Source organism: Erigeron canadensis, chromosome 4, assembly GCF_010389155.1.
Source record: "Erigeron canadensis isolate Cc75 chromosome 4, C_canadensis_v1, whole genome shotgun sequence".
In the NCBI taxonomy this organism is placed as follows: domain Eukaryota; kingdom Viridiplantae; phylum Streptophyta; class Magnoliopsida; order Asterales; family Asteraceae; genus Erigeron; species Erigeron canadensis.
Window position 1 is genome coordinate 35,986,721 of NC_057764.1, and position 13,503 is coordinate 36,000,223.

Consider the following 13,503-nt stretch of genomic DNA (forward strand, 5'->3'; position numbering starts at 1 on the left):
ATATTCATTGTGGGAAATGGGTCTAAAATACGACATATCAGCAATCAAGGCAACTTGATGCATGTGGTTCTCTTCTTTGAAGGGGGAGCTGATTTGGACATAATAAGACCATAGTGACATGTTTAAGGTAGCCTACCGAAACTCGTTGCATGCTTAATAGTTATAGTTTATAATTTTGCATATTTATTGTGATATAAATTGTGATGTAAAATTGTTTTTTGAGAAAATATAAACTTGACTAAGCAATATCGAAATAGAGATTTTTTAATAAAATTGGAGTCTTACAACCTTGAGATACACCGGCTCACCCATTTGAACAAACTCTAAGAGAGGTATAAGTCGGAGTGCGTTAGCCTTCTAAAAGGGCGGGTTTTTAATTGCGTCCATCGCAAACCTTTGCCCTTGCGCTTCTTTGTGCATTCAAATGGAGCTACCGAGCTCTCTTATGTTGTTAAGACTATAAAAATGATTTTATTAAATATTATTTTTAGAAGATATGCATGAATCTTTGAAACATAACTTTTTGATCACATATCAAATTGAATGACCCAATAAACTTAAGTCATTTGCCATCCAATTTTTCAAGGACACATGGGGTTGTTGTTTTACTCACCGGTACACAGTGGTGAAATGGCGATTACATGGCGAAACCCATTCACTGGTACACAGTGGTGGTCAATTTTGCACGTTCTTAGTTAGACGACTTAAAGCGAGTTAAGCGGTGAGACCTTGACCCGTGACAAAAGATGGGACAAAACATGACTACAAAAGGAACACTTGATGAATCGAGTGTCTTACGTAGGTCCCATACTTTCTACGAATTGCACTTGTAATGCAATTATTGCTCGTCACTTACCTTTTGAGTGCAATTATTTTTAGCAGATCAACTAATGAAATGGTTGCATGTCAATTGGATCCTAGCCTTAATGAAATTAATTGTTTATTTTGTAAACATTGGGTAATTATTTTCTTAAGGATTTATTATCGAAAATACCGATAATTGAACTTGAATATGTTTTGTAAAAGGCAACAAATCCTTCACAAAACATACACCAATCGGCTTTCAGGTCGATGCTAGAAAGAGAAAACTTTCTGAAACCAATTTCAATGACTGTTTTGTCAATAGAGAATTGTTCTAAGAGTTGAAAAGAAAACCGATGTCATTTGAAACTCAGATACCGCTATTCCTGATGCGAATGCCACTGCTTTGCAGTTGGAAGCATAAACTACTCGGTACAATAGACATATTGAGGTTGCTTATTTGATGCTAGAAGCATGTCTCTTCAACTTCAAAAAGCAATTCGGATTGCAAAATCCGTGTGATATGATCAAATAACTCAAGTCTATGTACGGAAAACAAGTTGGAGTTGAGTTACTTGAGTTGATTGAGTCACTCCATAGCCTGAACACGAGTATGGAAAATCGGTAAGTGCTCATGTACTCAAGATGAAGAGTCACTTTGAGCAATTATGGAAAGGTTAAAACTATGCATTTCTTTTGCAAATTCTTATAGGCATAAGAGACAATTACAAATTTGCATAGCATAGTTGGACTTCATATCAAGTTGATTGAGTATGAAGAAAACCTTCCAAAGAAATCTGAGATACCCCAAGTTCTTATGATCAAGGGGGGAATGGTTTAGAAAGCAAAACAACCGTAAAGCTAAAGGCAAGAACTTAGGTAAGAGAAAACAAAGTGTTTAGTCTCAAAACCTTAAAAGACCCTTTGGAAAAAGGAGCATATGGCTAAAGACCAGTCTTGTCATCACTATGCTAAAGTGAGACACTGAAAGAGGAATTGTCCTAAGTATCTAGCTGAGTTGAACAAGAAGAAGAAGCAAGTTGGTTTAACCAGTTCTTCAAGTATCTTCTTAACTGAATTATAAGTGTTGATGAGATTCAAATGATAATTCAATAGCAAAAGAGTCAAGTTAACTTGGACTATATCTTTGACATGGTCATCTTGTTTAATTTTTGTCAAGAAACGCATTTAAAGACTTCAATGTGAAGATATCTTACAAATGAAATGATGAATCATTTGATCAAAGCGTGTCTTTGGCATTATCATTAGCAAGAAACGCATTAACAGTCTTCAATGTGAAGATATGTTACAAATCAAATGATGAATCGTTTGATAAATGCGTGTCTTTCGAATTACCATTAGCAAGAAAAGCATTAAAAAACTTCAACGTGAAAGGATCTTACAATCAAATGATGAATCATTTTACAAATGCATATCTTGTATTTTCGGAAAGATGACAAGTATATCTTTTCCGCATAAAACTGGAGAGGATTAAGGAACTACTTGGACTAATACATTCCGATGTATGTGGCCCATTTAGGCATGTGTCAAGGAAATATGCTAACTACTTCATTATTCTATTAATGATTTCAGTCGTTATGGTTATGTTTACTTGCTTAAACATAAACATGAAGTCTTTGAAACATTTAAAGAGTTTAAAAATGAAGTAGAAAATCAACTCGGTAAAACCATCAAGATTCTTCGTTCGGATCGAGGTGGTGAATACTTAAGCCAAGAGTTTAAGGATTATCTTAAAGCATGTGGAATTGTCCAACAGCTTACTCCTCCACATACTCCTCAGCATAATGGAGTATCTGAAAGGAAAAATCGAACCTTGCTAGACATGGTAAGATTAATGATGACCCGTACAACTTTCCCATTTTCGTTTTGGGGTTATGCTCTAGAGACTGCTATAAGCATTCTCAATATGGTTCCAACCAAGAAGGTTGACAAGACACCGTATGAATTATGGCATGGAGATGTCCCTAATTTGTCTTACTTAAGAGTCTGGGGATGTGAGGCACTTGTGAAGCGTGATACGCTTGACAAACTTGAACCCAGAACTACTAAGTGCATCTTTGTCGGATACCCTAAGGAAACGATGGGTTACGACTTCTATGATCCCGCCAAAAACACTGTTCGTGTTGCTCGATATGCTGAATTATTTGAAAAGAAATTAGTTCAAGAGAACAGTGGGAGGGTTGTAGAACTTGATGCGACTCAAGAGGAAGATGTGTCACCTTCTGAAGATACTAGCAATCATCAACTTGGGGGGGGGGGGAATGTTCAAAATGATGAACCCCAAGTCGATGATAATGAAGCGATTCCACTTCGTAGGTTCGAAAGGACTAGACGTCCCATCGAAAGACTATGTCTGATGGTAGAAGAAGACGTTGTTGGAGATCTCGATGAGCCTCCGAATTTCAAAGCTGCATTATCAGATCCGAAATCTGACAAATGGCTTGAAGCTACGAAGGTGGAAATGAAATCTATGAATGACAATCAAGTCTGGAGCTTGGTTGATCTTCCACAAAATGCTGAAACTGTTGGGTGTAAGTGGATCTTCAAAAAGAAGACTGACATGGGTGGAAATGTACACACCTATAAAGCTCGTCTCGTGGCGAAAGGTTATACTCAACGTTTCAGTGTTGATTATGATGAAACCTTTTCTCCAGTCGCGGACATTAGAGCTATTAGGATTCTCTTAGCCATACCAGCGTACTATGACTTTGAGATATGGCAAATGGATGTTAAGACTGCCTTCTTAAATGGTTACTTGGATTAAGAAGTCTATATGGATCAACCAGAATGTTTTATTGATCCGAAACATCCCAACAAAGTATGCAAGCTTCAAAGGTCCATTTATGGACTAAAGCAAGCATCAAGAAGTTGGAATAAACGGTTTGATGAAGAAATCAAAAGTTTGGTTTTGTTCAAAATCCCGATGAGCCATGTGTATATCGCAAAGCTAGTGGGAGTAATGTTATTTAACTTATCTTATATGTCGATGACATATTGATAATAGGAAAACACATTCCAATGTTGCAAGATGTTAAATCCCATCTTGGAAAGTGTTTAGCCATGAAAGATTTAGGAGAAGCGGCATTTATTCTTGGAATCAAGATCTAACGAGATAGATCAAAGCGGTTGTTTAGTTTAAGTCAAAGTGCTTATATTGATTAGAATCTTGAAGCATTTCAAGATTGAGAATTCTGAGCATGGTTTCGTTCCCATGCAAGAAAGACTTAATTTATCTAGCATGAACAGTGCTTCTACACCTAATGAGGTGGAGCGTATGCGAAAAATCCTTTATGCTTCGGCTATAGGATCTATTATGTAAGCGATAAGATGCACTAGACCTGGTATTGCGTTCGCACGAAATATAGTTAGCCACTATCAGCAAAATCCTGGATAGGATAATTGAATTGCTGTAAAGAATATTCTTAAGTACATGTGTGCTACTAAAGAATTATTCTTGGTGTATGGTTGAAATCCCGATCAAAAATTCAAATGGTAATAGAAATTGTGATGTTGGATTTCAGACTGATAAAAATGATTCAAAATATCAGTCGGGATACGTCTTCATTATTTAAATGAAGGCACGGTGGAATGCTATGAGCTAAAAACCACAGTCGTCGTGTCTACAACAGAGTCTGAGTACATTGCCGCCTCAGAAGCCGCAATGGAAGCAGTCTGGATAAGGAAGTTCACTAGCGGGCTTGACGTGATCCCCTCGAGTGACTTACCCAATGATATGTACTGTGATAATACTGGTGCATTAATCATTGCCAACGAACCCGGAGTTCAGAAAGGTGCCAGACATTATGCTAAACGATATCACTATGTTCGTGAGCAAATCGAACTAGGGGAGATCAATTTGCTCAAAGTTCACACAGATTTTAACTTAGCTGATCCTTTCACAAAAGCTTTGTCTAGGGCCAAGCTTGAAAGGCATGCCGAGGGCATAGGACTTAAATTAGCTAGTTATTTCATGTAAATCTGTTGTTCGGTATTTGGATAATGGATGTTAAACAATTTATATTTTCCATAATGAAATAAAGTACTTGATATGTTTGATTTCATTCAATATTAAAATGTGTCCTATATTTGCATGTTTAATCCTTGAATATTTTATTTAATATTTTATATATTATTAAATATTCTAAATTGTCCATTGTCGATTAATTATATGGGAATATAATTAAACTAAGACAAATGTGAGTGATTGGTTATATTCTTGGAATATGTAATGGATGGTTCCCACCAAACTCACATGATATCCATAGCGGATGTATATCGGACTACCCCACTAACGGATTATCACTTTATGGATCGTCGTCATTAAGTGAAATTCGTAAATGGTTACTTTTATTGATCCTTTGACTTGAGATACAAGTAGGTCAGCATGTATGAATCGCACTTACTAGACGTAGTTCTAACTCACCTAAATAAGGGGGTACATAAAAGGCTATTTTCAGAAAGCGTCGTGAAGTATGATGACTGACACGTGTAGTCAATACAGGATTTGTTCCTTCAATTTAAAAGTTGAAGCATGATACCATTGGCGCCCTCATTTGACTAATTAAGATGTTTGCATGGTCGTGCCCAAATAAATCCAGATTGTTCTCGATTATATTTGGTAATCATTAATTAGTTATTGAATGAGAAACATAATCGTTAAATTATGAAATGACCTTGATCCATATTCATATTTAACAAGGTATCTAGAACAAAGGGATAATAAATGCCTTAACCGTTTAAAAATATACTTAAATGTTTCGGGAGCATTGGCGTGTTGCTAGACGCTAACCAATGTTATTACCTTCATTCATTACGAGCTCAAGTGGGAGCTGTTGGAATATGATCACGTAAAATGAACGTATGTCCGAAAAGTATTTAAGCCTACGGGGTCACACCTCAACGTGAATGTAATTATAATTAATTAATATATTAAATGTAATTTATTAATTAGATCACGAAATGATTAATTTAAATAATTTAAAAGGTTAATTGTATTTAAATTAATTAGGAGGATTAAAATATGAAATATGGAAATTAGAGTTGGGCTCTAAATCCATAGGGGGGTGGGGTGGGGGGGGGGGCGGTTTTGAAGGCACAATTAGAGGCCTTAATTTGACTTGATCACCAAGTCATTATGTCCTAATATCTCCTTATAAATAAAGCCTTAAATCTAAGAGTTTTTATGATTCATTCACACAAGAAAAAACCTCCTTTTTCTCTCTCTTTTCCTTTCGGTCGAACACAACCGAACCAAAGGGATTTTGTTTGTTTTGTGCCGTACGAAATTCACCATAGAACCATATATATGTATAATTAATATGTACATTAATTATATGGTTTCATTAGTTGACTTCTAGTGGTTTCGGATCATGGGATTTCGACTAAGAGGGATAGTTACAACGGGTTTGTAAGTTCGTATCAAGTGCTAGCATACATACATTCCAATGTTGTGTGTGCAATCGTAGAGAGGTTAATTTAAACCTTTTTCTCGCTTTAATCTCTCCATTATAAGGTACATATTCTATACTTTGGTTAATTAATTAAACTACATAGATCTTGTCTTCCGTTGCATGCTTTGTGATTTGTTTGATAATAGTTATATAACCCAACTGTAAGATGTGAACATTTACTTTTAGCTAAAGTACTAACCGTAATATATATTTTATAAGAGAAAAAGTCTACAGTTTAGTTGTACGTGAAAATTGCACCTTTGAAAATAATCTTAGTGTCCTGTCTTATGTCGTATGTGATAACCCCATGAGGCTATGAAAATAAGTTATAATGTATAGTTGTATACTAATAAATTGGAACTGTTTGTACAGCCAATTAGGTTAAGTGATTTAGTGGTAGGAGTTTTTGTACGCCTATTGATATGTGTTTGAGGTTTTTAAGGTTTTCCCCCATGATGATCTTCTCATCTTGTTCCTCCACTTTTATAGTGGTTCTTCGTGGAGTACGCGGTTTTGGTTCCCTTATCTTTAGCAACAATTTCCTCTATTTAGGGAAACGATACGATAATATCCTTCTCGTTCTTATCTTCTTTAGCTCAGGCTGCGTGCAACCTCCGTGATATCCTGTGTATTTCCTTAGTCCACAGTCTTCCTGGGTGTCATCCTGGGTTAGGATTATCCTGTGAGGTAGCGGATACATCATCTAGAACTACGTACGATATTTAGAAAACAAAAAAGCCAAAAGTCGATTCTCTATGATAGTTCTAAAGAAACCTTCCAAGTATATATGGTACGAATGAAACTATATAAAGTTTATGAAAAGATGATCTCCGTGTATCTCATATTGATATTTGATAAGGTTTTGATGTCCTTTTGCCGTTTGCCCACCTTTTTTTTAGTGTCAAGATTTTGTTCCAATTCTTTTGATCACAAAGTTACAACAATCATCATATATGTGACAATCATAAAAGGTATGAGATACTTGGCTATTGAAGCTACAATCATCGTAAAGTGAAATTACAATTTTCTATAAAAATAGATTTCAAATTAAAAGAAGTATATCGACAATAAATAATTAAATAAAAAAACTTAAATGGTTTTGTAGATTAACCGGGCTTTTTAACCCGAAGTCCCGAAGCATCCAGTAGTTTAGACCTAGTGGTGGTGTGCAAAATTTTCAACCATGTGTTGTTCTGTACGCCTTATATGAAGTCTCGTGGTGCACTTGATATTTACGGACAAGTCATAAAATTTTATAAATAAGAGTGGAGTTCAACTGTTCAAGTATTCAAATTATGTCTCATGTTAATATGTTATCATATTTCTTCAACTATATATAATATTATTACACGATTTATAAACTTTTTTCATCATATATATTAGGCTATTAGCCATGATCAAGAATGATTTAAAACCATGTTCGGGTTATCTATGACCTCTATTTTGTGAGAAGTTAGTTGATGCTATCATGTCAAAATATGAAAATTTTCTGTTCATGGTTCTTGGCTATTATTCACATAACGGGACTTAATATGGCGACAAACCTTAATGGCGGCGACAACAATTCCAAGAAAATGGGAGAAGAGATCGAAGACACAGATGACAACAATGGATGGCAACATGTAGATCGAAGGAAGAGGAAGGACCGGAAGATCTTGTTGTTAGTGACCGCCAAAAAGCTTTGGGTTGGAGTTGGAAATGGCGCAGGCCTTTAGACTGCTCGTGAAGTTGAACAACTTAATCTACTTATAAGCAAGTTACAAAGCGACTTGGTTAGTGAGGATCAAGATAAATGGTGCTGGAGTTATAATGGGAAGAACAGTTTCTCTATTGACCAAATTCATAAGTCGATTGATCAACATTTTCTTCCTACTGATGCTAACTTGAAAACCAAATGGAACTCTCTTGTCCCCAAGAAAGTCAACACCTTTATTTGGAGATTGAGAAGAAATTGCATTCCAACAAATGTGAACCTTTTTGCCAGAGGTATCGACGTAACAAGCTTTCGATGCGGGCAATGTCAGTCAGGTATTGAAACCATTAATCATCTCTTTAATCGGTGCAAGGTGGCGAAAGAAGTTATGACTCTTCTTTAAAAATTGGACTCGGTTGGCTATTCCTAATTCTCCACCAGATGACATTCTCAAATGGTGTGATACTTTGAATATGTCTAGTAAGAATCGAAAAAGACTTGAAGCTAGTTTATACACCTCGTGATGGTATATTTGGAAAGCGAGAAACGATGTTTTTCATAATAACTCGCAAGAAAACAGTATGGATATATTTCATGCTATCATTTATTGTTCGTATCTATGGGTTCACAACCGGGATAGAAAGAATTCTTATGTTTGGGAAGATTGGTTAGTCAAGCAGTTTCATCCTGATTAATGCTTCAAGTTTTATGTTAGTAGCCTTTTTTTTTGGTATGTTGTTAGGATCGTTCTGGGTTACTTGTGCTTCGATACATATTTGGGATTACATCAAAAACACTACGAAATGAAAACCGGTGACTCGGTCTTCATTGGTTGAGAGTTTTTCTTATGTCTTGGGTCACCATAATGGGCATAACTTTTTTCACCCCATTTATGATCCTCTCAGTTAATGTATCAAGTAGAGTTTAGATTTGTTGTTTTTAGTGTTATCTAATTTCTCTTGTAATTGTATTTTTTAACAACTATTGTCTTGCTAGTTGTGTTTATTAGTAATAAAATTCTGTTGTTCTAAAAAAACCTGTCAAAATATGAAAGTATTAATTATTAGTTAAAATATATAAAGTAAAAAAATTGTTATTTGTTTTGCAACTAATATATGATTATCGACCCAGAAAGAATTTTTGGTTAAAATATGAAGATTTTATTAGAAGAATGAAATAGAAATTTGTTTGATATTTATTGAAATAACTAGGGTCTTGCTATGGTCATAAAATTCAGATGTTGAACTTTTAATATGTAAAGTATTTTTTTGTATTAGGTTATCAGTTTCATTATTCATTTTGAAAAACTTTTTTAGTTAAAAAAATAATTATTTAATTCTTCTGGTTGAATATACAATGATTATTTGATTAAGTTGCTAAAAAAAATTAGTTATAATGAACTTTACAACAAAGACTCATACTCGTCAATAGAAATCTATATCTCAAATTCTCTTTTTTAATATAATGAAGATAAGTAGTTTCATGTTATATAAATTTTCATAAAACCATACAAGCCTGTTTTTTAAGAATAAAGGAGTAGTGACACATGCATGGATTTTTCTATGGGAAATTTAAAAAGAAAGAAATGAGCTTGTGTTTAACGATAAACCTATCTTGGTGGGAAATGTGATGGAGGCCATCAAGATGATGAGTTTCTTTGGTTAAAAATTAGGGAGATTTTGTTTCATTGACATGAGATCTAAGGAAAAACTTTAATATATAACTAATATTAACTTATAATTTTAGTGTCTCTGTTTTTTGGATGATAAAAAGTTTTGTAAAAAAGCTGGTGTATTTTGTAACTAACTACTTGTTATTATGTGATTATATAGTTTTGTTTGTCGTTAAAAAAAAGGGGAATCATAGACTATTACCATTTTTGGTCTAGCATCATGTCTCAAAATTTAACATTCATGTTACTTCATTTTTGGTCTAACTCATTTCTATTTTTGTTTTTGAAAAATGTATTTCCTTTTCTAAAAAGACAAAATCAACACATATAATTACTTACACGCGATTTGTACTTACACAGGAATCTGAACCCACAACCTTTTGAATCATATTAGACCACCCACGTTCCTAACCTTTTTAGAAGGTGGGTCACTGAAAATACTTTTAAAAAAATAAAAAAGTCACTTAAAATAACAACTTGGTTGGTGGCTTGACTTAAAGGAGTCACCCAACGTTTACCACTTGTCATTATGCGATTAGTTAAGATTTATTTATAAACCTTATTGGTTTGTCTTTTAGTTGAGTTGTGAATGTGACTAAAAGGTTGAGTTAGGTTGGATTGTTTAGGTGGATGAGAGAGAAATTAATTTTTTTATTAAAGGTTAGGTTGATGTAGGTTGGGAATTTGGATGGCCTTAAGAAATGATAACCAGAAAGTCAGAAACACAAATGATACAAAACTATAATTATCTTTAGGGAAAAGAATATAAGGGTATTAGACATTTAAGTTGAGTGAAAAACTCCTCACATACCTTCTTTTAAATCATAAATATCATAGGAGATCAAACATTTATTCAAAATATTATAATATTAATATGTTAGTGATTTTTCACACAAATTAAATATATAACAGTCTCATACTCAATATTCTCTTATCACAAAACATGACCATTCCAAGCTCCTTTGGGGTCCAAAACGCGATTTTGTCAACCTCTGTCAATCTATTCCAAAATTTTAATTTTTGCACACTTTCATAGATCCATGACTTTTAATAAAAACTTAAGAATCAATCATAATTCAGATTTACATTTAAACTAAAAATCAAAATAAACAAGTAAGCTTAATTAACATTAAAAGCTGAAAAGCACAACCTAAAATTATATGTAACAATTCACAATTTTACATGTCAATAATTAATCAAAAAGAGAGAAAAAAAAACCCCAATTAGCAAATACTAAAATAAAAAAAAAAGTAGGATATCCATGATATTTTCTTCCTTTTTTTTCATCCTTTTTCTAACCTTTATTTTTCCACAACCCCACCCCACTTAACGACTTCACCTACCTGGCTTTAAAGATGACCCCCCGCCAATACTGCCTGACCTGCCCAAATGACCCATACCCATACCCGCTTGTTGATACTGACCCGATCCATACATCTGCTGATTATACCCTCCCCCTCCTCCTCCGTACATTCCATTGCTATTAGTATTAGTATTGCTATATGCACCACCATCTACTCCATCTTTGTCACCGGGCCTTAACGATGTCGTTTTCTCCCCTTCGATTTCACGATACTTTGCTAAGTACACTTTCAATGGCTCGACATATTCTTCGAACCCTAATGTTGTCATTGCCCACAACAAATCATCACCATTTATTGTCTTACGCTTCTCTCTTTGACACTTATCTGATGCTTCTCCCGTTATAAAACTTATGAATTCGGATACGCATTCTTGTACCGTCTCTTTTGCATCTTTTGATATCTTTGCGTTCGCTGGTAACGCCTTTTTCATGATCCGGCTCACATTAGCAATCGGTAAAAACCTATAGTAAAATTTACAGTTAGTTAAGTTAATTAGTTATACAGCTAAATACGTACGTTATCTGAAAAACATTAGGCCAAGTTATGTATCGATCTTGTCTTATAAAAACGTTATTTTAAGGTTTTTCAACTACAAGTCTACAACCTTTGGTACTTTTTTAACAGCTATACAATATGATGTACTCTATTAATCACTAATCAACAAGTAGCGTTAAAAAACAACTGTATTTTATTTTTTAATTTTAACACTTATGGGATATAAATATACATATAAACAGCATGGTTCAAATGAATGATGATGAATATCCTCGTCTCTGAGGACAGAGGTCAAAGATTATATTTAAGGCATAGATTGGTACACCACCAAAATATCATATACAAGACAACAACTTCTAAAACATAATATTTATAGACATTTTTAACACACTCAAAATTAAGTGTACCTCTAGTGTTTTGAAAAGATTTAAATTCTGATGCAAGTAAAATTAAAAATAGGACTTATAAACTTCAATTATTACATCTACTAAGGGTTGACTTTCTTAAACTATCTAACACAGGAGTATATTGCATTTTTTGATAGATAGATGAAAATATTAGATAAAGAAAAAAGATAACCGGCCGATAAATGGATAATTCAATAGCCTATTTTTATTTGTGACTTGTGAGTTTAAATTATAAAATGGATAAATAAATATTTGATGTGGTATATACAAATCACCGACAATCGATACACGTATTTAGCTTCTAACAACATACACGTATAATTTAGTAAACGTTATTTTTCTTCAAAAAAAAAGTAGGCAGACATATCACCAATTCACCACCACAAGTAAGTGAGTAACTATGTCACATAAAGCTATTTTTAGAAAGAAGAAAAAACCACATATACATCTTTCATGCTATATATAGATATAGATACAAAAAGTATAGTACATAGTAGAATTGAAACAAAAAAAAAAAGAAAAAAACGAGTAATTAAGAAAGAAAAACCTGTCTTGTTCTCTAGCAGATAAATCACCGCCGCTGTTGTTATGACCTCCTGACTCGTTGTCGGAGTCCGCCATAAGTTGTTCAAATAATTTGGCGGGAAGAAGGGGTTTGCCGGAGTTTTGTTTTGTTTTTATCTGCTAGTCTGCTCTACTCCTCCGGGAGGGTTGGGGGATTGGGGTGTTTTGAAGAGATGTTGTGTACGGTCCGTTGGATTGAAAGGTGTAATAAGGGATCGGGAGTGACACGTGGGAGGTTTATGGCCGTTTGTTTGACGATAAGAAAGTGGATTATGTGGCATGGGTTATGATCGATGGATGTGGATGTGGGGGGTGGAAAATTTTTGGACGGTTGGATACTTTGATGACTAGGCATATGATATGACTTTTTCATGGAAATTAAGATAATAATTTTCTTAGTTTTGATACACACAAATAAATAAACACTAATTAATTATTGGTATATACATGAAAAATTAGTTTGTTTGGATCTGCAAACTCATTAAAGATTTATGAAGGGCAAAAAAGGTTGTAAGGCAGGTTCAAATTAAGTCAAATTTTTTAAAAAAGTTTTTTTTTGGGTATGCTAGTTGATGTATTATTGTTTGTACTCCTTTGCATTATTTTGTACGATAGAAGATATAGGCGTTTTAGAATATGTATCTGTCTACTTTGTGTTTAGATTTTTTTTTTTTATTGCATCAAGTTTTTAAGTTGGGTTCCGCTCTAGCTTCAAATTTGTTGATTATTTTTCAACACAAGTATTTAAGAGCTCACACTAATTTGTTTTTATGAAGTTACTAGGCTTTAGTCAACGTTTGTTTCTAACTTTGTATAGAAAGAGCATGGTTATCATTGTTTGTAGGATGTCAAATGATTCAAGACGTCAAATCATTTCTCACTTTACCAGTTTTATCCAAGTTATCCCTATAAGATGGCCAATGACACCGTTATTAATTTAACTATAGATGTGTTTGGGAGTCGGAAAGGAATTTAGTAAAAGACACAAATTGGTGTAAAAACACCCTTGCAAAGGTTGGATCAGTGGTAAACACTC

At 34.0% G+C, this 13,503-nt stretch overlaps 1 protein-coding gene across 1 annotated transcript; it reads right to left on the minus strand.

Annotated features, from left to right (window-relative positions):
* Positions 1-10,743: 10,743 nt before the first annotated feature.
* LOC122595672 (nuclear transcription factor Y subunit B-3-like) lies at positions 10,744-12,659 on the minus strand. Its single transcript, XM_043768092.1, has 2 exons — positions 12,451-12,659; positions 10,744-11,462 (listed from the first exon to the last, which is right to left on the minus strand). The coding sequence occupies exons 1-2, from the start codon at positions 12,522-12,524 to the stop codon at positions 10,973-10,975; spliced, it is 564 nt and encodes a 187-aa protein (XP_043624027.1). The 5' UTR covers positions 12,525-12,659; the 3' UTR covers positions 10,744-10,972.
* Positions 12,660-13,503: the final 844 nt, after the last annotated feature.

Bases quoted from the DNA above. Each gene is read 5' to 3' on its own strand.
- LOC122595672 (XM_043768092.1), bottom strand. From the start codon at position 12,524: ATGGCGGACTCCGACAACGAGTCAGGAGGTCATAACAACAGCGGCGGT. The intron at 11,463-12,450 runs GTTTTTCTTTCT...ATTTTACTATAG, and splicing joins TCTGCTAGAGAACAAGACAG to GTTTTTACCGATTGCTAATG.